This window comes from Cynocephalus volans, chromosome 8 (assembly GCF_027409185.1).
Source record: "Cynocephalus volans isolate mCynVol1 chromosome 8, mCynVol1.pri, whole genome shotgun sequence".
Classification (NCBI taxonomy): domain Eukaryota; kingdom Metazoa; phylum Chordata; class Mammalia; order Dermoptera; family Cynocephalidae; genus Cynocephalus; species Cynocephalus volans.
This window is the reverse complement of record NC_084467.1, coordinates 37,737,849-37,765,634: the sequence shown is the minus strand read 5'-3', so window position 1 is coordinate 37,765,634 and position 27,786 is coordinate 37,737,849. Positions and strand designations below refer to the sequence as shown.

The 27,786-nt window shown below is 38.2% G+C and overlaps 1 protein-coding gene across 3 annotated transcripts in view; it reads left to right on the top strand.

Annotated features, from left to right (window-relative positions):
* PIK3R3 (phosphoinositide-3-kinase regulatory subunit 3) overlaps positions 1-27,786 on the top strand; it is a 98,043-nt gene that overhangs the window by 36,730 nt on the left and 33,527 nt on the right. For all 3 annotated transcript variants that reach the window (XM_063105207.1, XM_063105206.1, XM_063105205.1), the window contains exons 2-3: positions 22,052-22,160; positions 24,159-24,257. In XM_063105207.1, coding sequence (XP_062961277.1) covers positions 22,052-22,160; positions 24,159-24,257 — 208 coding nt within the window. The remainder of the gene's footprint in view (positions 1-22,051; positions 22,161-24,158; positions 24,258-27,786) is intronic.

Here is a 27,786-nt window from a genome sequence, read left to right as displayed (position 1 = left end):
GACATAGGAACAGATGAGGAAATAAGTGTTTTTGAGCACCATCTAACTTGCTTATTGCACTAAAGCTGTAGCCATTGAGTTTAGAGGATTATTATAGGGAATTAACATTTTCTCCATCACTTTCTCAAGTGTAGATCTGGGATGAATGCATTTTTTTTGTAAAGAGCCAGATAGTAAATAGTTTAGGCTTTGCAGGCCACTTATGGTCTCTGTTGCATATTCTTTGTGTGTGTATGTTTACAACCATTTAAAAATATAAAAAACATTCTTTACACTGAACAAAAACAGGAGGAGGGCCATAGTTCACTAACGACTGGCAGATAATCAATAGAACAGTAAATCAAGCTCTGACTTATATATAACATTTGCTGATTTCTGAAGTGTAAATACTCCCATCGTAGCTGATTTCAAGCTACCAGTGAGACATACTGAATGTATAGCTTGAAAGAGATGCTTGGTAGCACAAATTATTTCCATTATATAAATACAATAGATGTAAATAAACTTAAAAGCAAGGACAGTTAAATAAAATGTTGTAAAATATTAACAAAGTGATAAGTTTTGAATATTTATTACCTTAATTTTTAGTGTAATTTATTTATTTATTTTTTGGGTGGCTGACTAGTACGGGGATCTGAAACCTTGACCTTGGTGTTATTAGCATCACGCTGTCCCAAGTGAGCCACAGGCCAGCCCGTTGTGATTTATTTAATTGCGGACTTATATGATTTAATTTTTGATAATGACTGAGTAGAACAACAGCTTGTAAAATTCTTTGTTTCCCCTCCAAAGCTCACGTTGGAACAAAATTCTTGAAGATGTAAAAATCAGCTCTCTCTAGTCTGTATGAGTTGTGTTCAACATACCATTGAACCTAAGGATCAGAGAGGTGAAATAATTTACCAAATCTGGTTTAAGTGGTAGAACCAGAATAAACTCTAGGTTTCTTTTAATTTAATTTTTATTTCTATCAAAGCAGTACAAGTTCATAGGTTAAAAAGTCAAGAGGTACTACAAGGTTTATAATAAAAAATAGCAGTTCCCTACCCTACTCTCTTCACCAACTTCTGATTCCCAGAACACTTAATAACTCTTTTCATTTTTTCTTCTGGTTTTTACCTCCTTATTTTTCATAATATGCTTACACAGTTTTTCAAATTTTTGATATTATTTATTTATTCTAAGGAAGGTAGTGATTTAGTTCTCTTATGCCATACACACTCTTTCCTTCTTCCATTTTCTCAATGTATTTATATCATAGTTATAATTGTTTCTGAAATTATCTTTCAATATTTACACTATTATGACTATTTAGTGTTTATAGCCAAGCAATTTCTTGTATTATGATTACATATCCTTTCTTACATTTTTCTTGGAATTAATAATTGTCTTGGTTTCTGAACATTTGCATGCGTTCTTTATGTGCTTAAGACAATATTATCACCACACTCTCTGACAGAACTATAAAATTCATCTCAGCATGGTTAAACATTTGATAGTCTATCATTTTCATTTTTTTTTCCTTCGACATACCCGCTAAGCTGCCCTTCATTCTCCTCTTTGAATCCCAACTATTGTTTTCAGCTGTCATCCTACTACTCCAATTCAGCATCATCCTGGGGATTGCCATTGCTTCTCTCCTGTGTTAGTGTCCATTTTCCTGAATTTTACACCATCTTCTTTCCTAGTTTATTTTTTTATTTTGGTGGTGGACATCATTTAGGAGCTTCCTAAAAAAGGATGTGGGAGGTAAGTTGTTTGAGACTTTGTATATCTGAAAATATCAATTCTACCCTCAGAGATAATTGTTAATTTGGAGGATATATAATTCTAGCTTGAGAATCATTTCCCCTCAGAATTAGAAGGTTTTTATTCAGTGCTGCCAGTTTCCAGTGTTGTTGTGGAGAAATCCAAAGGCATTCCAGACCTTAGTCCTTTGTGACCTTTTTTTAATGATAGATTTTAGGAACTTCTCTTTATCCCTGATGTGAAATTTGACAGGGATGTGCCTTGATGTAGATCTGTTTTATTCATTGTGGAGCATACTCAATGGCACTTTAATTCTGGAACTGTATGTCCTTCAGTTCTGAAAATTTTTTCTTATTTAAAAGTTTCTCTTCCTGTTTTCTGTAACTTCTGTTAGTGTGATGTTGGACCTTCTGGGTTGATTTTCATTATTGTTTTTGGCAGCTGCCTGGTAAGGGGCTATGAACCCTTGACCTTGGTGGGTTGATTTTCTTATTCTTTCATCTTTTTTCCTGTTTTTCATTACTTTCTTTCTCTTTTGTTCCACTTCCTGGGAGATTTCAACTTTACCTGCCAGCTTGTCAATTGACTTAAAAAAAAAAAATCTATTATAATTTAAATATATAAGGGCTCTTGTTCTTTGAGTGTTACTTTATTAGAGATCTTGTTTGTGTTTTGTAAATGCATTATTTCCTTTTATATATCTGAGCTATTATACTATTTTTGTGGGTCTGTGAAGTTTTCTTCTCTGTGAATTCTGTGTTTATTTCCAAGTTCCTTATTTTTGTTTTGGTCCCCTTCTTTAATGTGATGGCTCTCCTCAAATGTCTGGTGGTTTGTTTTTTGGTTTTTTAAATTATGGTAAATGTTCATAACATAAAATTTACCATTGTAACCATTTTTAAATGTATAAGTTCTGTGGCATTAAGTACGTTTACGTTGTTGTGCAACCATTATCACCATCCATCTCCAGAATTTTTTCATCTTCCTCAACTGAAACTCTCTAACCATGAAATGCTAGCTCAACCCCTCAACCCCTGGCAACCACTGTTCAACTCTGTATCTCTATGGATTTAGAGAATCATGTGTCCTTTTGTGACTGGCTTATTTCACTTAGCATAATGTCTTCAGGGTTCACTCATGTTGTAGCATGTGTCAAAATTTTCTTCCCTTTTAAGGGGTTTGTTCTTTTTTAAGAATGAGACATACTAGAAAACTGATTTGAAGCTCCATGTGAGTGGGCAGGACTTGTTAACTGGAGGCCTTCACTGAAGGGTGATAAGATGATGAACACCTTTTTCATTGGGTAATCCCAAAATATCTATATTTTCAGGTCTTTTGGGGGTCCTGTCAATTTCTCTCTAACTCCTGCCTATGGGTATAAGTTCATTGTTCAGAGAACTGAGGTGGAAAAGGGGCCTGAGATCTACCTGTCTAGCAGACTTTTCCTTAATTCTTCTGTTTTTGACTAAGGGCTCACCCCTACTCTCAGCTGTGCTTGGTGTTCCCTGAGTCCAGAGCCTCTCTAGTTGTTTCTCAGGACTGGCAAGTTGACAGGCAGCCTTTGTCTAGGGTGGGGGAGGGGTAGTTGCCTGGTTGCTTGGGGTGGGGGTGGGGTTTGGGGAGGAGAACTGAGGTCTAACTGCTCTTTCTATAGACTCTCAGCCTATTCTGTTTTAGGTGCCACCTCTCAATTCTCCTTTCAGAGATTCATTGTGCCTCCAATTCCTGGCCTTTCTGGGGTACGGTGTTGTGAATCAGATTGCTTTTTATTAAACTTTCTCTCTTCAGGATTGGGTTTCAGTTTTGTACTCTACCTAGTCACATTAATCTGGTTGCTTTTCCTGTATTAAAGTTTTGCTGCTATCATCTGCTGTTATTTCCTTCCCTAATCTTTTTGTGTGTTTATAGCTTTAAAAATGTATTTTATTGCCATTTTGGAGTACGATATAGAGGGAGTAAAGAAGTATATATATTTAATTCAGTATATTTTAGCTACTGTATTCCATCTGCCTAATTTTTTTTTTTAATCCCATAGAAACTTTTCAAAAAGACATCAAAAAGTTTGGACCAGCAGCACTGGCATTACCTGGGAGCTGAAATGCAGACTCCCAGGCCCCAACCCATACCTAGCAAGTCATATTCTGCATTTTACAGTATCCCTGGGTGATTTATATATGCATATTAAAGTGTGAGAAGCACTGGTCTAACTCACTGTGCCTACTGTAGTACTTGATACATGTTAAGTGCTCAGTATATATTTTATAGAATAAACACCTGGTGGGTCTTCTGTTGGATAATGAGAAATGTAGAAAAGATTCAGTAGTTAGAAATACTGTTTTGGGATCAGAATATAGGTATTATTTGAAGCTATGGGAGTAGATGAGAGTATAGAATAAAAAGAGGGCCAAAGAAATAATCTGTTTTAAGGTATAGATGAAGGAAGAGAGGGCCATCTAGGAAAAGTGAGAGCTGAGGAAGAACAGAGGCCCAGAATACATGAGGTGTGGAAAATGAACAACCTTGAAAGAGAGGACTACAAGGTTAGTGGTGTCCTTCACGGAGAGCAGATTTCAGAGAAGGCTAGGAAATGGGGGAAAAATACTTTCTGGGAAGATATTGAAGCTGTAAAATAGTTTATTTAATTAAAGTGTAGGGAGAATGATGAAGGAGGAACCTCCAGAAGACATAATGGAATGATCAGCAGTGAGAGGATGGGTTGATGGGGAGGCAGCTCAGAGCAGTATTGGGATGAGAACATAGGAGGTGGCCGGTGGCTAGAAGGGATTTCCAGTATTCCCCCTCTCCTACTCCCCATGTACCGTTTCTTTTAATTCTCTTAATTCTCTCTTGGACTTCAAAAAAAAAAAAATACATACATGATGTTCCTTTAGTTTGGAGCACTGTATATCTTGTCTTCCTTGACTCTTTCTAGATTCAGTGACCTTATTTTGTGTTCTATGGCACCCATACCTTGTCTCTCTCTCTTTTTTTTGAGGTATGCCACATACTCTAATATTCACCCTTTTAAACATACTACTTTAAATATACTTTCTCTTTTACTGTGTTTAACCACAATTAGTAATTGTATGTTTTACTATAATAGGCCACTGGCCTGTAAATTTCATGAGGGCAGGTATTATGTTTGTCTCGTTACTATCTTTCGTATCTAGCCTAGCACCCATACCAAATAGCTAATATTTATTTGATTGCTGTATGCAAATGCTGTTCAAGGTTTATACCTATTAACTCATTTATTCCTCATAGGATGTAGGTACTATTTTAGCCCCATTTTTATGGATGGAAGCAACAAAGACTTAAAATAAGTTGGTGCTCAATCAGTATTTGATGAATGAACACATTTATTGAATGTGTACTTTGTGCTGGGCACTGTGCTGTATGTTCAGATTATAGAATTACAAAAGTCTTTGGTGAAGGTTTCAGATAGAATGTTGGTTAAAACTTGGTGACCCTAGGGCCGGCCCATGGCTCGCTTGGGAGAGCGTGGTGCTAACAACACCAAGTCAAGGGTTAAGATCCCCTTACCAGTCACCTTTATTTATTTATTTATTTTTTAAATTTTATTTAATTTATTTAAAAAAAATTTTTTTTTAAAGATGACCGGTAAGGGTATCTTAACCCTTGACTTGGTGTTGTCAGCATCACACTCAGCCAGTGAGCGAATCGGCCATCCGTATATGGGATCCGAACCCAGGACCTTGGTGTGATCAGCACCATACTCTCCCGAGTGAGCCACGGGCCGGCCCTTTAAATTTTATTTTGTCGATATACATTGTGGTTGATTATTGTTGCCCCTTACCAAAACCTCCCTCCCTCCTCCCTCTCCTCCCTCTCCGCCAACAATGTCCTTTCTGTTTGCTTGTCGTATCAACTTCAAGTAATTGTGGTTGTTATATCTTCTCCCCCCTCCCCGGGTTTTTTGTGTGTGTGTGTGTGTGAGAATTTATATATTAAGTTTTAGCTCCCACCAATAAGTGAGAACATGTGGTATTTCTCTTTCTGTGCCTGACTTGTTTCACTTAATATAATTCTCTCAAGGTCCATCCATGTTGTTGCAAATGGCAATATTTCATTCATTTTTATAGCTGAGTAGTATTCCATTGTGTAGATGTACCACATTTTCCGTATCCACTCATCTGATGATGGACATTTGGGCTGGTTCCAACTCCTGGCTATTGTAAAGAGTGCTGCGATGAACATTGGGGAACAGGTATACCTTCGACTTGATGATTTCCATTCCTCTGGGTATATTCCCAGCAGTGGGATAGCTGGGTCATATGGTAGATCTATCTGCAATTGTTTGAGGAACCTCCATACCATTTTCCATAGAGGCTGTACCATTTTGCAGTCCCACCAACAATATATGAGAGTTCCTTTTTCTCCGCAACCTCGCCAGCATTTATCGTTCAGAGTCTTTTGGATTTTAGCCGTCCTAACTGGGGTTAAATGGTATCTCAGTGTGGTTTTGATTTGCATTTCCCGGATGCTGAGTGATGTGGAGCATTTTTTCCTATGTCTGTTGGCCATTTGTATACCTTCCTTAGAGAAATGCCTACTTAGCTCTTTTGCCCATTTTTTAATTGGGTTGCTTGTTTTCTTCTTGTAAAGTTGTTTGAGTTCCTTATATATTCTGGATATTAATCCTTTGTCAGATGTATATTTTGCAAATATTTTCTCCCACTCTGTTGGTTGTCTTTTAACTCTGTTAATTGTTTCTTTTGCTGTGCAGAAGCTTTTTAGTTTGATACAATCCCATTTGTTTATTTTTCCTTTGGTTGCCCGTGCTTTTGGGGTCATATTCATGAAGTCTGTGTCCAGTCCTATTTCCTGAAGTGTCTCTCCTATGTTTTCTTTAAGAAGTTTTATTGTTTCAGGGTGTATATTTAAATCTTTAATCCATTTTGAGTTGATTTTAGTATATGGTGAGAGGTATGGGTCTAGTTTCATTCTCCTGAATATGGATATCCAGTTATCCCAGCACCATTTGCTGAAGAGGCAGTCCCTTCCCCAGTGAATAGGCTTGGTGCCTTTGTCAAAGATCAGATGGCAGTAAGAGTGTGGGTTGTTTTCTGGATTCTCTATTCTATTCCATTGATCGGTGTGTCTGTTATTATGCCAGTACCATACTGTTTTGGTTATTATAGCTTTGCAGTATAGCTTAAAGTCGGGTAGTGTTATGCCTCCAGCTTTATTTTTTTTTCAGCATTGCTTTGGCTACGTGTGGTCTTTTATTATTCCATATAAATGTCTGGATAGTTCTTTCCATTTCTGAGAAAAATGTCTTTGGAATTTTGATGGGGATTGCATTGAATTTGTATATCACTTTGGGTAGTATGGACATTTTCACTATGTTGATTCTTCCAATCCAAGAGCATGGGATATCTTTCCATCTTCTCGTATCCTCTCTAATTTCTCTCAGCAGTGGTTTGTAGTTCTCATGATAGAGATTTTTCACATCCTTGGTTAACTCGATTCCTAAGTATTTTATTTTTTGGGTGGCTATTGTAAATGGGCAGGCTTTCTTGATTTCTCGTTCTGCATGTTCACTATTGGAGAAAAGAAATGCTACTGATTTTTGTGTGTTGATTTTGTATCCTGCTACTGTGCTGAAATCATTTATCAATTCCAAGAGTTTTTTTGTAGAGGTTTTAGGCTGTTCGATATATAGGATCATGTCATCTGCAAAGAGGGACAGTTTGACTTCATCTTTTCCAATCTGGATGCCCTTTATTTCCTTCTCTTCTCTGATTGCTCTGGCTAGTACTTCCAACACTATGTTGAATAGGAGTGGTGAGAGTGGGCATCTTTGTCTAGTTCCTCTTCTTAAAGGGAAAGCTTTCAGCTTTTCCCCATTCAGGATGATATTGGCAGTGGGTTTGTCATATATGGCTTTAATTATGTTGAGATACTTTCCCTCTATACCTAACTTATAGAGGGTCTTTGTCATGAATGAGTGCTGAATTTTATCCAATGCTTTTTCAGCATCTGTAGAGATGATCATATGGTCCTTGTGTTTGACTTTATTAATATGGTTTATCACATTTATTGATTTGCATATGTTGAACCAACCTTGCATTCCTGGGATGAATCCCACTTGATCGTGGTGAATAATTTTACGTATGTGTTGCTGTATTCTGTTTGCTAGTATTTTAGTGAGGATTTTTGCATCTATATTCATCAAGGATATTGGCCTGTAGTTTTCTTTTTTGGTTATATCTTTACCTGGTTTTGGTATCAGGATGATGTTTGCTTCATAGAATGAGTTTGGGAGATTTGCGTCTGTTTCAATCTTTTGGAATAGTTTGTAAAGAATCGGTGTCAATTCCTCTTTGAATGTTTGGTAAAATTCTGCTGTGAATCCATCTGGTCCTGGGCTTTTCTTTGTTGGGAGCCTTCTGATGACAGCTTCAATCTCCTTTGTTGTTATTGGTCTGTTCAAATTTTCTACGTCTTCATGGCTCAGTTTTGGGAGCTTGTGTGTGTCCAGAAATTTATCCATTTCCTCCAGATTTTCAAATTTGTTGGCATATAGTTGTTTATAGTAGTCTCGAATGATTCCTTGTATTTCAGATGAATCAGTTCTAATATCGCCTTTTTCATTTCTAATTTTTGTTATTTGAGTCTTCTCTCTTCTTTTTTTTGTTAGCCATGCTAATGGTTTGTCAATTTTATTTATCTTTTCAAAAAACCAACTTTTTGATTCATTGATCTTTTGTATTGTTTTTTGGGTTTCAATTTCATTCAGTTCTGCTCTGATCTTAATGATTTCTTTCTGTCTGCTAACTTTAGGTTTGGATTGTTCTTGTTTCTCTAGTTCTTTAAGGTGAAGTGTTAGGTTGTTCACTTGCCATCTTTCCATTCTTCTGAGGTGAGCATTTAAAGCAATAAATTTCCCCCTTAATACTGCTTTTTCAGTATCCCACAGGTTTTGGTATGATGTATCATTATTTTCATTAGTTTCAATAAATTTTTTGATTTCCTGCTTGATTTCTTCTTGGACCCATATGTCATTAAGTAGAATGCTGTTTAATTTCCATGTGTTTGTATAGTTTCCAGAGTTTCGTTTGTTATTAATTTCTAGTTTTAATCCATTGTGGTCTGAGAAAATACATGGGATAATTCCAATGTTTTTTAATTTATTGAGACTTGATTTGTGACCTAATATGTGATCTATCCTGGAGAATGATCCATGTGCTGATGAGAAGAATGAATATTCTGAGGTTGTTGGATGGAATGTTCTGTAGGTATTGGCCAATTCCAATTGGTCCAGACTATTGTTTAGATCTTGTGTTTCTCTGCTGATTCTTTGCTTAGATGATCTGTCTAATATTGACAGTGGGGTGTTCAGGTCCCCTGCTATTATGGTATTAGTGTCTATTTCCTTCTTTAGGTCTAATAGAGTTTGTTTTATAAACCTGGCTGCTCCAACATTGGGTGCGTACATATTTATGATTGTTATGTCTTCTTGATGCATCAGTCCTTTTATCATTAAGTAGTGTCCCTCATTGTCTCTTTTTATGGTTTATGGTTTTTAGTTTAAAGTCTATTTTGTCAGATATAAGAATAGCTACTCCAGCTCGTTTTTCTTTTCTGTTTGCATGGTAAATGTTTTTCCATCCTTTCACTCTTAATCTATGTGAATCTTTATGGGTGAGGTGGGTCTCTTGTAGGCAGCATATAGTTGGGTCCTCCTTTTTAATCCAGTCAGCCAGTCTGTGTCTTTTGATTGAGGAATTTAAGCCTTTTACATTAAGAGTTGTTATTGAAAGGTGTTGATTTATTCCTAGCATTTTATTGGTTGTTTGGTTGTCTTAGGTGTCTTTTGTTCCTTGCTTTCTGATTTACTATTTGGTGTCTGTGTTTGTTGGTTCCTTAGGTTGTAGATAGCGTTTTTGTTTGTTTTCTCTTCATGAATGCCATTTTTATTATACTAGTGGGTTTTGATTTTTCTTGGTTTTTTATGGCAGTGGTAGCTATTTTTCAGGAACCAAACCCAGTACTCCCTTGAGGATTTCTTGTAAGGGTGGTCGTGTGGTAGTGAACTCCCACAGTTTTTGTTTGTCTGAGAAATATACTATTTGCCCTTCATTTTGGAAGGATAGCCTTGCAGGGTAAAGTATTCTTGGCTGGCAATCTTTGTCTTTTAGTATTTTGAATATATCATCCCATTCCTTTCTAGCTTTTAGGGTTTGTGATGAAAAGTCTGATGTTAGTCTGATTGGGGCTCCCTTATAGGTGAGTTGACGGTTCTCTCTTGCAGCTTTTAAGATTCTCTCTTTGTCTCTGAGTTTTGCCAATTTGACTATAACATGTCTTGGAGAAGGCCTTTTTGTGTTGAATACGTTTGGAGATCATTGAGCTTCCTGGATCTGAAGATCTGTGATTTTTCCTATACCTGGGAAGTTTTCTGCCACTATTTTGTTGAATATGTTTTCAATGCAATCTCCGTTTTCCTCCCCTTCTGGAATACCCATGACTCTGATATTTGAGCGCTTAAGGTTGTCTGATATCTCTCTCAGATTTTCTTCAATGTCTTTGATTCTTTTTTCTTTTTTTTTTTGTCTGCTTGTGTTATTTCAAACAGCCCATCTTCAACTTCAGAGGTTCTCTCTTCAACTTTGACAAGCCTGCTGGTTAAACTCTCCGTTGTGTTTTTTATTTTGCTGAATAACTTCTTCAGTTTGGCAAGTTCTGCTACATTTTTTTTCAGGACATTGATTTCTTTGTACATTTCCTCTTTCAGGTCCTGTATACTTTTCCTCATTTCATCATGATGTCTAGCTGAGTTTTCTTGTATCTCATTCAGTTTCCTTAGAATTATCACTTGAAATTCTTTGTCAGTCATTTCAAGGGCTTCTTGTTCTATAGGATCTAGAGTTTGAGATTTATTAACTTTTGGTGGTCTACTTTCTTGATTTTTTGTATTTCTGGTATCTTTTTTTTGATGTTTATTCATTGTGGCAGGGGGTTTCACAGTCCACCGGTTTGAGTCTATTGACTAACTAAGATGTTGCTGTGGTTGCCAATTTGGTATCGCTACCTCCGTGACTGCTCAGTTGGCCTCTAGTGCCTCGTGTGTGTGGTTGCCTCGGGTCTTGGGCCTCTCCGGGGAGCCACCTCTCTGGTCAGCTTGGACTCTGCTGGGCTGTTGGATCACGGGGCGGTACCGCAGGGTGTGTGGTCTCTGCTGAGCTTCCACTTCCCGTGCCGGACTTCTCCCTGTTCCGTGCGCTCTGGCCCGGGCTGTTGGATCATGCAGTGTCGAGTCTCCGCCTCCCTAGCCTGACGTCTCCCTGCTCTGTGCACACTGGGCTGGGCTGGGACGTGTCATCTGCAACCCTCGTCTATCAGCTGGGCCTTCAAGACCCTGCTTGGCACCGCCTCGCCCAGGAAGTCTACCAGGTTTCTGCTAGGCTCAGACGACCGGTCGCTCTGGGTGCCTTTGTAGCACTGTGTAGATCTTTCTTGGGACTTATCACCTTCCTCCTGGTATCGCGGTTATTTGTGTACTTGTCTTATCTCCCACACCAGAGCGTGAGCTCCTCGGGGGAGGAGCCCGCAGCACACGGTTCACCTTTGAATCCCCCTGGCGCTGACCGACTCTGGTGCCCGCCCGGGGTCAGCTCTCCGGCAGGTTCAAGTGAACTCGGGAATTCTCTGACCACACTATTCCTAACCAGAAATCGGTTAGGCATTTTTCCGAACTGGTGGCCGCAGAGATGGTATCTGCCTCCTGGTAACAGGAAGTTTACCGGGGGCCGGAGCCCAGGGTGCGGTGGAGTGACAGTTGGCCCTGCCTGTACTTCCTTGCCCTCCCGACACTGGCCAGGGACGCCCCACACCACCAGCCCCACCAGAGAACCAAGGAGGGAGTGGGCGGGGAGGCCGGCCCGCAGGCCCCAGGAAGCCCCGCGCTGGGGCAAGCTAGTGGGAAGGCTCAGCGAGGAGCCGAGCCGGGCAAGGAGGACAGGCTTGGCCGAGCCAGGCCAGAGCCACCACCACCTGAGAAAATGGAGGCAGCCCCAGGGCCGGTGAGTGGCCCGGTGGGGCAGGCGGAAGCCGGGCGGGCATCTGGCCCCCAAGCAGGGCTGGGCCAGGGGTCACTCATGGGGCTGTGCCGGGCCGGGCGGCTCCCTCTCTGCCTCTGCGTCGTTGCCGTCCCCGTCCCCGGCTGCCGCCGCCTCGGCTGCTTAATCAGTCCCGCAGTGCGGCTCGGGCGCTCCCAGGAATCTTCTTTTATGCCGGCCTGAAACTTCGAATCCTGAATAGGGCAGCTGGCCCCCTTCAGCACAGCCCCATCCTCCGGGATCCTGGCAGCGTCAACAGTGGCCCGGCGCCGTGTTCCCTGTTTAGAGACTCGGTTTTGCAGCTAAGAAACTTTTCCTGCTCCATACTTCAAAGCTGTTGCCTGTAAACGAGGCAGCCTCTCCTGCCAAGGGCAAAGTGGTGGTCAGCCCCCACGACCGGCCACCAGCAGCGGTCCTCCCTTAAGAGACGGCAAGAGGAAGGTCCACAAGTTTCCCGGCTGCCTAAGGCCCAGTGGCCGCCTTTTCCACCTCAGCTACTCCGCGCCAACCGCCGCAGCCACCGCCATCTTAGGATCTGCCCCAGTCACCTTTAAAAAAACCCCCAAAAAACAAAAAATCTTGGTGACCCTGAGTTGAGGGAAAGATAGCTGGCTCCTGGTTTGTGTGGTACTTGGAATCAAAAGGCTTGATGGCTTCTGACTTTGCTTAAATAACTAGATGTGACCCCAGCACAGACTGGAGAGATACATTTAAATACTGTTTTAGCTCTGTTTTTCCTTTCATTTTTGATTTAAAGCCATCCTTCATAATACCAAATCCTAGCATAAAGTATAAGGGCTCAGAGCTGCCATGTCTTCCTGGTTTTAATAAGTACCTAACTCTGATTGTTAAGAAAAAATATTTAAACATTTTATTTGGAACTAATTTCAAACTTACAAAAAGGTTGCAAAAATAAAAATATGAGGGTACTTCAAAAAGTTCATGGAAGGATTCGTATTATTTTTTAATTCTATTTTTCCGTGAACTTTTTGAAGTACTCTCGTACAAAGAACACCCAGATGTCCTTTACCCAGGTTCATCTGTTAACATTTTATTCCATTTGCTTTATTATTTGTGCTCTCTCTTTTTAAAATGATACTGCTTTTTATGAACAACTTGAGAGTAAGTTATATTCATCCTGGCCCTTAGCCCCTAAATACCTCAATGTGTATTTCCTAAGAATAGGAATATTCCCTTACATAATCACATTACACTAGTTATCAACTTCAGCACATTTAACGTTGATACAATACTTTAATCTACTATTTGTAGATTATGACCAAAGAAGTAATTTTTTTTACAATGCTGCAGCCCCTGAATACTTTAATTAAAAATATTCAATGTTCTTTCTGCCATTCGCAACAACATGGATGAGATTGGAGAAATTTATGTTGAGTGAAATAAGCAAAGTATAGAGGGAAAAATACTGCATGTACTCACTCATAAGTGGGAGCTAAGAGAGAAAGAAGGAAGAAAAGAAAGACCGCAGTGGTGCAGAGGGAGAGAGCATACCAAGGGATAAAAAGTGGAGTGGGGGAAAGGGGTAGTGGAGGAGGGAGATAGGAGATTAACTGGATGGGGGACATTGGGTATAATTGCAATTTGTGGTAATGAGCACATTGCCAGTATGGACCTGGCCATCACATCTTGGGCACCAGTGGTGAGTCTGCTTTGTACTACATGAATATTCATAACCAATAAAAAATAATAGTAATAAAAATTTAAAAATCACATGTTCTCAGTCGTGGAAGCTAAAAAAAAAAAAGTTGAGCTTTTAGAAGTAGTAAAATTGTGGTTACTAGAGGCTGGGAAGAGGGAGGGGCAGAGGGGATAGGGAGAGATTGGTTAATGGATGCAAAATTACAGCTAGAAAGGAAAAACAAGTTATAGTAGTGTACAGTAGTGCACTAGTACAGTAGTGCTAGGCATATAATTAACAATAATTTATTGTATGTTCTCAAGTGTTTAGAAGAAAGGAGTTCAAATGTTCTCATCACAAAGAAATGATAAGGTTTTACAATGATGAATATGCTAGTTACCCTGATTTGATCATCACGCATTGTATACATGTATTGAAATATAATTCTGTACCCAAAATATGCACAATCAGTACATTTCAATTAAAAAATAAGTAAATTCCTTTAAAAAGTAAAAAATAGGGCCAACCCCATGGCTCACTTGGGAGAGTGCGGCGCTGGGAGCACAGCAGCGCTCTCGCCACGGGTTCGGATCCTATATAGGGATGGCCTGTGTGCTCACTGGCTGGCGCGGTCACAGAAAAGGAAAAAAAATAAAAATAAAAATAAAAAATAAAAAAATCAAAGTGAATTTTTTGAAAAATCAGGAAAAAACAATAAAATTAAAAATTACCCATAACTCACTATTTTTGTTTTTGTTGTTAAAACACACAAAGAAAATATACATACATACATAAAGTCTTCTCTGCTGTTCCCCCCATCCCTGTTCTACTATTAACAGTCTGTGTATTCTTCCAGATGTTTTTATGCATGTAGTAGTAGTGCTTCAAAAAGTTCATGGAAAAATAGAATTAAAAGATAATAGGAATCTTTCCATGAACTTTTTTTTTTTGACATTTATCTATATTTTCTTTACTTAAAAAACACTTAAATAATACTATACTAAGGCACTGTACATATTAACTCATTAAATCTTCATAACAATTCCATGATATAGGTGCTATTATTATCCTATCTTACAGATGTAGTGTATGAGGCACAGAGAGTTTAAGTAACTGACCTAAAGTCACACAGCTAACAAGTGATGGAGCCTGTGCTCTTTTTTTTTTTTTTCCTTCAACTAGATATTTATTTATTATTATTATTTTTTTTAGAATTTTATTTTTATTTATTTATTTTTTAACTTTTATTTTGTAGATATACATTGTGGCTGATTATTGTTGCCCATCACCAAAACCTCCCTCCCTCCTCCCTCCCCCCTCCCCCCAACAATGTCCTTTCTGTTTGCTTGTCGTATCAACTTCAAGTAATTGTGGTTGTTATATCTTCTTCCCCTCTCCCCCGGTTTTTGTGTGTGTGTGTGTGTGTGTGTGTGTGTGTGTGTGTGTGTGTGTGTGTGTGTGTGTGTGTGTGTGTGTGTGAATTTATATATTAATTTTTAGCTCCCACCAATAAGTGAGAACATGTGGTATTTCTCTTAATATAATTCTCTTAAGGTCCATTCATGTTGTTGCAAATGGCATTATTTCATTTGTTTTTATAGCTGAGTAGTATTCCATTGTGTAGATGTACCACATTTTCCATATCCACTCATCCGATGATGGACATTTGGGCTGGTTCCAACTCTTGGCTATTGTAAAGAGTGCTGCAATGAACATTGGGGAACAGGTATACCTTCGACTTGATGATTTCCATTCCTCTGGGTATATTCCCAGCATTTCCATGAACTTTTTGAAAGACTCCTCGTATATATGCACACACACAAACACATGTACATATGTGTGTATGTTTGTTTATATATCTACAGATGAATTAAAACTGAATTCAAAATATCCATATTGCTAATATTTAAAAACTTGTCATATAATTTCTGAAAATGGAAGGAAATATTTTTCATTGTCTACTAAATAGAAATAAAGTGCTATGTATTTTATTGATACTCATTTCGGAAGGTATCTGCTTAGATGCATCTAACTTAGCACTCAGCACTGCAGTGCTCGTCCATGTGAGAAATACTTTGTCAAGGGACTGAAAAGATGACTAATGTACCCTAGTTAGTTTTTCCCTCAATATGGTCCTTCTTGACCTACTTAAAATGTATATGACTTGGAATCTTTTTTACCCTTATTTATAATAACATAATCTAGAAGAGACACATAGATACAAATCTGCTTATCTCCATGCAATTAAGAGGTTATTAGGAGATACATTTTTATTCACTTTTCTCCAGTATGTTCTACAATCCACATGGTGGGTAGGGAACAACTACCACAGAAGGCAAAACATTTAGATAAAAGATTCATGTTAGTTTAGTTGAGTTAAATTTGAGCATACTCATGATTTCAGGAATAATGAATTATCTTAAAATTTAGTTTTTAGGATTATGAAGTCCATACGTATTAGTGACTGTGTCTAATTCACTGCTATATTCCCAGCTTCTACAACATAGGAGGTACTCAATAAACCTTTGTTTAAAGAATGTAGAAATAGGCTAGTATTAGATTCACTTCAGATTTTGTAGTTCATATGACTATGTTCTTTTAGCAACTTTGTAGGAGCTGCTGTGTAATAATTTCATTATTATATTTCTGCAGATGTGAAAAGTAAGATACAAGGGGGTTATGGAGAGCCCTCTGTAGCAGAGGTGAAATGGTCATTGTATATTTGTTGGTGGTAGAGCTGTTAGTGAACTATCACTATAAATAGCAGCTTCCCTATGCAGTCTGGTCAACATAACTCAATATAGAGCTTCTCCATTGAAGGGATATAGACAGGAATGGGTCTTCATGAATCCTTTTGGTGATTGGGGTGTAAACCACCTGCTGATCCAAGGCAGCAGATCAGTTCTTGTTGGGCCCTGTTGGTCATGGCCCTCATTTCAGTAAGGACTAGTTTGAGAAGCTTAGTATTTGAACTTAAAGTTTTCCCAGAGGGGATCAATTGCTCCTTTTGCTGGGTTTCCATTACACTTTGCTTTTATCTTTATTACAGTATTTGCCTCATTCTGCTGACTATTATGGTTAGGTGTTTCTATGTGTCATTCCCTCTAGATTTGTTCTTTTGAGTGCTGGGAGCAACTTTTCTTCATACCTTTCGTAGTTAGAGCACAGTGCTTTTTATAGCACAAGTTTAAACTGTTAATCCTTATGTTAAATGAACAAGTAAAGAATTTTAAATTTTTTAGAGTTATAGTTCCAACTGTAGCTACTTTTATAAGCCATATCAATCCTGTTCAAGGTAGGTATTTAGCCACTTAAAAAAAAGTGTGGATTGTAGCAATTTCTCCCCCATGCAGTAATTTCAGCAATCTGATATTTCTGTTGTTGTTTCTTAATAACAGCTTTATTGATAAATAATTCATTCAGTAGTTTTTGGTGTATTCAGAGTTGTGCCGTCATTGCCAGAGTCAATTTTGGAACTTGTTCATTACCCTGAAAGAAATCCTGTATACAGTAGCAGTCATTCCCTATTCCCCCTTAATCCCCAGCCCCAGGCAAACATTGATCTGCTTTATGTCTCTATAGAGTTTCCTATTCTGGATAATGAAATCATACAATATGTGGTGTTTCATGACTGGCTTCTTTCACTTAGCATAATGTTTTCAGGTTCTTCCATGTAGCATATATCAGTACTTCATTCCTTTTTATTGCCAAATAATATTCTATTGTATGGACATATACCACATTTTATTTATCTTTTCATCTGTTCATAGATGTTTGGGTTGTTTCCATTTTTTTGGCTATTAGAAATAATGCCACTATGAACATTCTTGTACAATTTTTTGTGTGGATATATGTTTATTTCTCTTGAGTATGTATGTAGGAATGAAATTGCTGAGTCATATGGTGACTACATATTTAACCTTTGAGGAACTGCCAGACTGTTTTCCAAGCAGCTGCATCATTTTACATTCCCACCAGCAATGTATGAGAATTCCAATTTCTCCACATCCTCACCAACACCTGTTATTATCTGTCTTTTTGATTATAGTCATCCTAGTGGGTATGAAATGTTGTCTTTTGATTTTGATTTGCATTTCCCTGATGGCTGATGATGTGGAACATCTTTTCATGTGCTTCTTGCCATTTGTATATCTTCTTTTGGAGAAATATCTATTTAGATCCTTTGTCTGGTTTTAATTGGGTCATTTGTCTTTTATTACTGAGTTGAGAGTTCTTTAGGTACTCTATGTACAAGTTTCTTATCATATATACAAAAAATATGTTTACATGTATATTTACAAAAATTTACAAAAATATATCTTATCATATCTATTTACAAAACTTTTCTCCAATTTTGTGGGTTGTCTTTTCACTTTCTTTATGGTGTCCTTTGAAGCATAAGGGTTTTAAATTTTGATGCAGTTTGATTATCTATTTTTTTCTTATGTTGTTAGTGTCATATTTAAGAAACTATTACCTAATGTATGGTCACAAAGGTTTAAGCCTATGTTTTCTTCTAAGAGTTTCAAGTTTTAGCTCTTACATTTAGGTCTTTGACCCATTTTTAATTAATTTTGGTGTGAGGTAGGGTTCAGACTTCATTCTTTTTGCATGTGAATATCCAGTTCCAGCACCATTTGTTAAAAAGACTATTCTTTCCCCACTGAATTATCTTGACACCCTTGTTTAAAATCAGTTGACTATAAGGGACTTCTGTTTTGAGGAACATATTTACATTGTTCCCCTTTTCCCCAAAGAGTACCTCCAACTTTTTTGTTAAATTAAAAAAAAAAATGAAACAATCTCAAAAAAGTTGCAAGTACAGTTCAAAGAACTTGATTTTCTTGAATCTTTTGAGAGTAAGTTGTCAACATGATTCCCCATGATGACCATGTTAGTGTATGTATATTTTCCACAAAGAACATTTTCCTATATAACCACAATATAGCTATCAAAATCAGAAAATTAGGATTAATGTATTACTGCCATGTCATCCTCAGATCCTATTCAAGTTTTGCCATTGTCTCAAATATGTGTGTATACGTGTGTGTGTGGGGGGGGGATCTGAACTCTTGACCTTGGTGAGGTCTCTAACCAACTGAGCTAACCAGCCAGCCCATTGTCGCAGTATTATAGCAAAAGGATCCAGTCCAGAATTGCACATTGCATTTAATTGTCATGATTCTACAGTTTTGTTCAATCTGAAACATTTCCTCAGTCTTTTCTTGACTTTCATGACCTTCATATTTTTAAAGATTACAGGCATTACAGGCCAGTTATTTTGTAGAATGTCCCTCAGTCTTGGTTTATCTGATGTTTCCTCAGGATTAGATTCAATTTATGCATATTTGTCAGGAATATCACAGAAGTGATGTTGTGTCCTTCTTAGTGCATCCTATTGGGGCCCATGATTTCACCCTTACTTGCGATAATAACCTCAATCACTTGATTAAGGTGGTGTTTGCCAGGCTTCTACACTATTATTCTTTTTCCTTTTGTGACTAATCATTTTGTGGGAAGGTACTTTGAGATTATTTAAGTCTTGCTCCTTATCAATCTCCAGGTTTTTAATTTATTTACATCTGCATGGACACATAAATTCCTATTTTGTGTAATGAGTTATATTCTCTTACTGTCTTTATTTGTGTTGATGGTCCAATTGATCCAGATTTGGTCAGTGGGAGCGCTTTCAAGCTCACTTCTTTGTTCTTTTGACATGGCCCCTCATTCTTTGAGTACTCTCTTACTTTTTGGCACAACATGATATTCCAGGCTCCTTTGGTACTTGCTGTATTCTAGCCTTGTAATCAGCCATTTCTCCAAAGAGCCCTGGTTCCTTTTACTAGAAAATGGTATTAGAAACCAAGATCTGAGTGCTAAGTGTACGTATTGGGGATTTCTGTTCCTATGACCTCTCAGGGGACAAAGCTAGGGAATGTATGTATTCATATATACAGACATTTACATCCATATTTATTTTTATATCTACAGATATATTGAAATTCATGAGTTCATATGAACAAGTGCAATTCTAATCCAACACAAGAGGGTCCGTTTTATTATCTTTTCATACTTTGAACTTTCTTTGTAGACTGTGAGAAATCTGGCTCCAATTATCTTTACTAGTTTTACTTATATATTTTTATCAAGTTTATTTATTAATATTTTTTTACATTCTATGATGTTGTTCTGGAGCAGTTGGGAGGGAGGGGGAGAGGAGAGGGGAAAGGGAAAGGAAATAGGGTGAGAACAGGAGGAACGAAGAGGGGCAGGGTTGAAGCCTGTGGCATCCCCCTTGTTCCTGCAGGGGAGACCAGGTGGCTTTCAGTGGTCGCTTGGTCATTGCTGGGCTGGGTGCGGATGTCAAGGGAGTGTGGCTGAAGTCCTCACCCCTCACTGCCCCAGCTCGGGAGCCCAGGGCACTTCCTGCAGTGGCTCAGTGGTTGTTGCTGGGCTGGTTGTGGGTGTCAGGGGGGTAGGGCTGCAGCCCTCAGCCCCCCACCGCCCCAGCTCAGGAGAGCCTGGGGAAGCTCGGTGGTCATCACTGGGCTGGTTATGGGTGTCAGGGGGCATGGCTGAAACCTCCAGTCCTCCCCTCTCCCTGGCTTAGTAGCCCAGGGGACTTCTGGTCCTTCTAGGTTTTATAGGTATTCTTTGGTGATGTGAAACCTTTACTAGTTAATGTCAAACTTTGTCTTTGGCCTGTGGGTATTTAGTTTTTTCTTCCAATTCTCTTGTTGGATTATTTGCTGTTCCTACCACTTAAACTCTGCACGGGAACTAATTTGTTGTCCTTTGCTTACTTCTAAAATGGGGGAACTTCCTGTGAGGACCAGCACTTGAGCTCTGTGGTTGAGCTAAAGTGTTTCTTTGCTGCTGATTCCCTGAGGAAGGTTTTTCGTGCAGCACAGGTTTTAATGACTTTATAGGTACTTCCAGGTCTCATGAGATCCGGTACACCCGATTTGTGTAGAAACTCTGGTCTGGGCCTGAGTCTTTTAAGCAAACTGCATCCCCTGAAGTTCTCCATTCCTGACCAGTCTCCACTGAGTGATCCTGTGCTGACTGGGGGGCAGATCAGCTGTCCTTGCTGTGCCCGTGTTCTCCCAGTGGGCCCGTCTCCGCCACCGCCCTCGCTCCAAACACTTCCCATGGGATGGGCCCTGCACTGGTCCCTTGCGATGACTCACCATCCTCTGAGTAGCTCTCTTTTTTTCTGTTGTTGTGGCTCCTCCCTCCTATGTGGGTCCATGGGAACCCTGTTAGTAGTTTTGCTGGCTTGAGGGCCACCAAGGCCCTCTTCTCCCCTGCGGCCTCCAAGCAACTTCATCTGAAGGGCACAGCTGCAGCTTTTGCCAGCTCCTCCTCATGCGCTCACCAACTCCAGCCTTGAAGCAGCCAAGGCTTGAAATGGTCGGAGTGGTTTTTTCTTTCTCTCACTGTGGTTTCTCCCACCTTCATGCACTCCATAGGTCTCTCCTCGTCTTCCCCTGATGTTTAGCGGCCCCAGCTTGGCTGTCATTGCTTTTTAATAGCTATAAATTGGTTGGTTTGTGGGAGAGAGTGATGCTGGGGACTATCTGTTCTGCCATCTTGACTGGAAGTGCTTGTTTTACCTATTTAATCTGTCCTTCTGTATGGAGCTATTGCTGCATTCCTCCTGCTGCTCCCCAGCCCCCCACCCAAGTAGAAACCCTTTTCACCCCTATCCAGCTCTGCCTGCTGCATCAAGATGCACACCTCTGAGGAATGTGCCTTCATCTGCTTGGTCTCCAATAGGCAGCGTTATCCTGGCCCTATGCTACTGCCCTTCTTATTTTACTCAGCCTTAATACCATGCCAGGTTGCTCCTGTGTGAGGACTCCCTCCTCTCCCTGCTTGTGCTCTGAGATCCTGTGCTGTGCTGCACCTTCCTATGTAGACACAGTCTCTCACTTACTCGGGCTCTGGCACCTAGCTCTCGGCCTTCACACCCCTACGTTGCCCAGACCCTCTTAATAGCTTTTTAACTTGTATATATTTCAGGTATACAAAATGATGTTTTGATTACTTATCTTGATGTGCATATACGTAATGAAGTGATTACTATAGTAAGCAAATTAGCATAACTGCCATCCCATATAGTTACCTTTTTGGGGGAGGGGATCGTGTTTGTGATAACAGTACCTAAAATCTGCTCTCTTGGCAGATTACCAGTATACAGTACAATATCATTAACTATAGTCCTCATGTTGTACATTAGTCACTTAATGGCTTTTGGACTGAGTTGTTTGGGAAGGGGCTTCACATTGTCTTTTGAGAGACACTGATGTTTTACTCAATTAAAAGTTGGTATTTTATTAGAATACCAACTAGAAGGAAAAAAACTCAGAAAGCTTGAAATTTTTTCTTTTCAGGCAATTGGTAGAGTTCCAAAAGGAGTACTTCTTTGTCTAACATTTAACATAAAATATTACTTAATTCGATTGATAATTATTTGAATCTTAATGGACATTGGTTAATGAGCTGTTCCTGACTGAGGAAATTAGAAAACAAATAAAAATGTATACCCACAAAATAGTGTTTATTTCTCTTCTAGCTCTTCCACCAAAGCCACCTAAGCCAATGACTTCAGCAGTTACAAATGGAATGAAGGACAGCTGTGTTACTCTTCAGGATGCAGAATGGTACTGGGGGGATATTTCAAGGTAACCAGAATGCTACTATAATTGAATGTGGGTTTTTAAAAAAATCATTTTTGAGAATTAGTAGTTAAAATAAAACACTTCATTGCCCCACCAGTTGTCATTTAAAGATTATTATTTTAAAAATTGTGTGTGGAACATTTCCAAGTGTCTTAATGCTTTTCTTCCCATGAAAAAGTGACAAGAAAATCTTTAAATTATGGGTGTGATTATTACTTTTAATACAGTATTGAGGATGGATTTCTGAATAAATGAAACATACATTTAAGATAGTTACAAGTGTTTTAGAATAAAAGATACTTTTAGGTACTTAAATTTCTTTACCTTTCTCTAAGGCAATGGTTCCAAAATCTTTGCATGCACAAAAATCAATTGAGGTGGAGCCCAGTAATCTGCATTCAATAACTCCCCAGATGATTTTGATGCAGACTCTTACATACCTTACTTTGAGAAATAGGACTCTAGGACAAATTTGCTTTTAGAATGAAATGTTGTTTTAGATAATTTAAAACCTAGAGAGAGAATGAATATATATATATGTAAAATGTATATATAAATTTGAGTATATATATATATATTTTTTTTCTCGTTAAATTTTGTTTTAGTGGATCTCAAATGTATTTTCTTTTTTTGAAAAAGCCCTGTCCATTTCTGCCAAATCAGGTTCCAGGTTGATGCTGTAGTCCTCTAAACACTTGTCTTTCCCTTTCTCTATTCTCTCCTACTACCAAAATGGCACTCATTTCAATTCTTTTTACCCTTACCATTTTAACCTTTTTTAAGTGTGCAGTTCAGTGGCATTAAGTACATTCACATTGTTGTGCGACCATCACCACCGTTCATCTCCAGAACTTTTTCTATTCCCCAACTGAAATTCTAAACTCATTAAACAATAACTCTTCATTCTCCCCTCCCCCAGCCCCTGGCAAACCACCGTTCCACTGTCTGTCTCTATGAATATCAACTACTATAGGTACCTCATTTAAGTGGAATCATATAATATTTGTCATTTTGTGACTGGATTACTTCACTTATTTCATATCTTGAATGTTCATTCATGTTGTAGCATGTGTCAGAATTTTATTCCTTTTTATGGCTGAATAATATCCCATTACATGTATATAGCTCATTTTTGTTTATTCATTCATCTGGACATTTGGATTTGATGTACATTTGGATTGTTTTCAGTTTTTGGTTATTGTGAATAATGCTGCTGTGGGCATTGATGTATAAATATCTGTTTGAGTCCCTGCTTTTGATTTTTTTGTATATATGCAGAAATGGAATTGCTGGATCATTTGGTAATTCTGTGTTTAACTTTTTGAAGAGGACTTAATATATTTTATATTGAAATTGATCAGAAAAATTTTATTTTAGTATTATACAATAAAAGGGTCTATTATATTTAAATGCCATTTAAATTTCCATCTTAAGACCTGTGGTTCTACTGTAATTCAGAGGTCTTTTATGCTTTACCATTTCTTTTGAGTGTTCTAGTATTGTTCCTTAAAATCCTAAACCAACTCTGTAGAAGGAATTTGTTGTCAATGTAAACTCAACTTAGAGAATATCATATTGAAATATTGTTAACTTAGTGAATTTACCCCCCTCTGTTCAAAAACAGCTGCCACTGTTGCTTAAATATAATCTCTTTTCTAAACAGCTGCTGGTTTTTCCTGAAATTCTACAAGTTCAGACCTGCCTAAGCAAGCCCTAAAAGCTTAATGGAAACAAAGTCCCCTATAGACAGTTGAAATCTGGAAGAGTTTAAAAATAAAATAGCCCTTCCTTAGAGTACATAACAGCAAAAATCAAAACTGAAAGAACATATCTAGTGGGAGGAACTAAATGACCTCTGAAGTCCTCCATGATTCTATAAGTTTAGATATACCTATCTCTCAACTAGCCTTAGTAATAGTAACATGTGAAAACAACCATTGCTTTAGTTTTTTCATTTTTCCTGTAATTCTGTTTTTTTAATTTTTTCATGTAATTCTTCAGGGAGGAGGTAAATGACAAATTACGGGACATGCCAGATGGTACCTTCTTGGTTCGAGATGCCTCAACAAAAATGCAGGGAGATTATACTTTGACTTTGCGGTAAGTACTTTTTTCAGCCTTTTTGTTAGTGTCCTGCTGGTGTTATTTAGTTCTGTTATTTTAGTTTATTTAAAATAAATTTATTTAAATTTTTATAAACACATTTTTTCATATTTTTATCTAATTTAGATACATAATTTTCAGTTTGGCTAGCTTTCTTTTTTCTGTACATTAAGTATTTAAACATCTTGTATAAAAATGGCAACTCTTTTTATCTTTATGTAGCAATAAAATGAAAAGACTAAAATCCCCAAATTTAAGGGAGTAAGAAGTATACAGTTGAACTTATGAATGAAGTAGAAGTCATGAGCATAGCCTAAGGTTATTCATGAATACTATCCAGCCAGTAACCCTATTATTTTCCTTAGTGAAGACTTCAAAAAGTAGAATTCAAAATAAAATAATTTTGTCTGATGAGGATAAGTAGAAGATAAAGCAGTTCTCAGCCTGTATTATGTTTTCCATGTAGGCATATTAGAATCTTTTAAGTGGGGGATGTATGACTTTTTATATTTACAAAGATGGAGCATATATTTCTTAAAAAGATTAAGAAAAACTGCATTAGATATTTCTACATTTAATTTTAATGGCTATAATAACCCAATTACGATTAAGTCTTATGATTTTTTAATAAGGGTCTGTCCAATGAAAAGAAAATGATAACCACAGCAACAATAACAACTACTGACTTCCTTGTTCTAAGTACCTTACATGCAATATATCATCTATTCTTTACAAACAACCTAATAAGGTAGGTGTTGTTACTATTATCATTTTATGGGTGAGGCAACTGAGGCTTTACGTAGTTAGGAACTTGCCTAAAGACATGTAGCTAGAAAGTGGCAGAGGAAGGGTTCAAATTCAGATTTATCTGGCTCTTTGCTGCCTTTCCAGCCTAATATCATTAGGAAAAATAATGCCATATTTTATTCCAGAAATTTGGAGGCACTATATTAATTTCTGGTAAAGATATTAAGAAGTTAATACCTTAGCACTTACTTGAATTGTGCTGAGGAATAATCAGTGTTCTACAGTGGTTCACTGAACACAGTTTTATTCCCACTCCATTCAGACTTCGGTCTCTATCACTCTACAGGGACTGCTAAACCAATGGCCACTTCTCTCTTCTTACTTTTCCTGGCCTCTTAGCAGCATTTGTCACAGACACTTCTTCCTAGAAACAGTTTGTTGTCTCGGCTATTATGACATCACACTTTCCTGACTTTCTTCCTAACTCTAGGCTACTCCTTTGCTCAATATCTAAATGTTAAATGTTCCAGGGCTCAGACTTGGGCCTTTCTTTTTTTCCTTTGTATTCATTCTCCCAAGGTGAGTTTGTCCTGTCCCATGGCTTTAACATACAGCTATGATTTGTGATGATTCATAAACCTCATTTCAACTCTAACCTCAGAATGCTAGAGGCACATATCCAGTTGTCTACTTGACCTTGCCAATTATATAATTAAGGGATATACTAATTTTAACTTGGTCAAACAGAATTCTTGATTTCTAATCTTATTCCCCATACCCAGTCTGTTCTAGTAGTTACCTTTTTTCAGAAATAGTACTCTATAGTTATTCAAACCACAAATTATTTTTTCCTTTCTTTCCCTCACTTGCATTCCATCAGGAAGCAAGTCCTGCTAACTCTTCTCCAAATATATGTTTGGAATCTCCTCACGTTTCTTTCTGTAATTCTTTACCATCCAAATATAAGCCAACTATCACCTTGCCTGATCTTTTGCAGTCACCTCCTAAAAGGCCTCCCAAGCATCTTCCAACTTAGATCTTGCCCACTCCTATTCATCATTTTCTGCACAGCAGTCAGAGTGATCATTTTAAGATATGAGTCTGATTACTCTTTTGCTTAAAACTCTTTAATAAGAGTTTCATACTGCATTTAATGTAAAGAATTTGAATTTTATTCTAATTTACAAAACTCTGTTTGACCTGGCCTCTGCCTTATACCTCATCTCTTGCTTCTTTCTCTCTCTCTGTCTCTCTCTCTATTCACTGCATTCAACCGAATTAGCCTTTCTGTACCTCATACATATGAAGCTCCTTCCTGCTTTAGGGCCTTTGCAATAGCTGTACCATCTACTGTAATGGTCTTTTTCCTGATCTTTGCATGGTTGGTTCCTTTTTTTTTTTCAGATCTCTGCATAAATGTCTCCTCTTCAGGCCTCCCTAACCAGTCAATTTAAAGTAGCCATCCAAGGATATACATTGCTCAGTTTACTTCTCTGTATGGGCTGCTCACTATATTCTTTTCTCACCTAGTCTTTCTTACCCCACTAGAATGTAAGTTCCCTGAGAGTGGGAACTTGGTTTAATCATTGCTTTATCCCCAGTACCTAGATTAGTGCCTGATAATACACAGGCATTAGATAATACATGTCTAATAAATATTTATTAAACGGATGAATGTCTTTCTTATTTATCTGGAAAATGGTTTAATTCCACACTTAGGTGCTATTTTACACCTAGATTCCTAATCGCAACTAACTAAAAGCAACAATTTTTGTATTTTATGGATGAGGAAAGGAGCCTGTGAAAGTTATATGTAACTTATCTGAAGTTATAGTACTGCTCAGGAACAAAGGCAAGCAAAGGGTCCCACTCACTGCTTTCTAGTCTAGGGCCATGATGAGAATTCTCATGCTAGAGTCCTACAGCTAGAAGGGTTCTTTAATATTACCTAGTGCAACTGGGTTTCTTCAGATGTGGGAATTGTTTGAATAGCATTTCTGAGAAAGGGCCTAAATGAGAAAAAACACCATACTCAGTTCAGTTTCCCACTGTATCCTCACAACACTCTTCTGACACCAGATATGTGGGCATTTCTCCCCACATGCCAAGCAAGCAATCAGTTCTTCAGCAGACACCAGCTGGGTGTCCTCCAATTCCAATTCCAACACTATTTACCTGGAGATAGTGTCAGATCCCACAGGTTGAGGGCTCAGTTCCCAAGACTGTCCTCCACTTCAGATGCCTGTTGCAAGCCCAGACCTCTGAACTTCTGACCGACCAGTTATAAATTGGGGTTCCCACGACCCCCTCTTTGGATTCAGTTAATTTGCTGAGTAGCTCACAGAAGTCAAGGAAAGACTTATTTATGTTTACCCATTTAATATAAAGGATATTACAAAGGATACAGATGAAGAGATACATAGGAGAGGTATGAGAGAAGGGGTACAAGGCTTTCATGTTCTCCCTGGGCACACTACCATCCAGGAACCTCCACGTGTTCAGCTATCCAGAAGCTCCCTGATCCCTGTGCTCTTGGATTTTTATGGAAACCTCATTATATAGGCATGACTGAAGTGTGGGCAACTGTATAGAAATGTGATTGGACAAAAAGATATGATCTAATACTAATAGACTGAGTAGGTAAACCCAGAAAAATCCATCTGTTCAGATTCTTCTTAGCCTCTCTGTGCAGCATTTCTTCCTCTGGGGCAAGGGGCCGGACCACTCTTGATATGGGGATCTTATAAACTACAGTCAGACAAGGTATGTCAGAGAAATT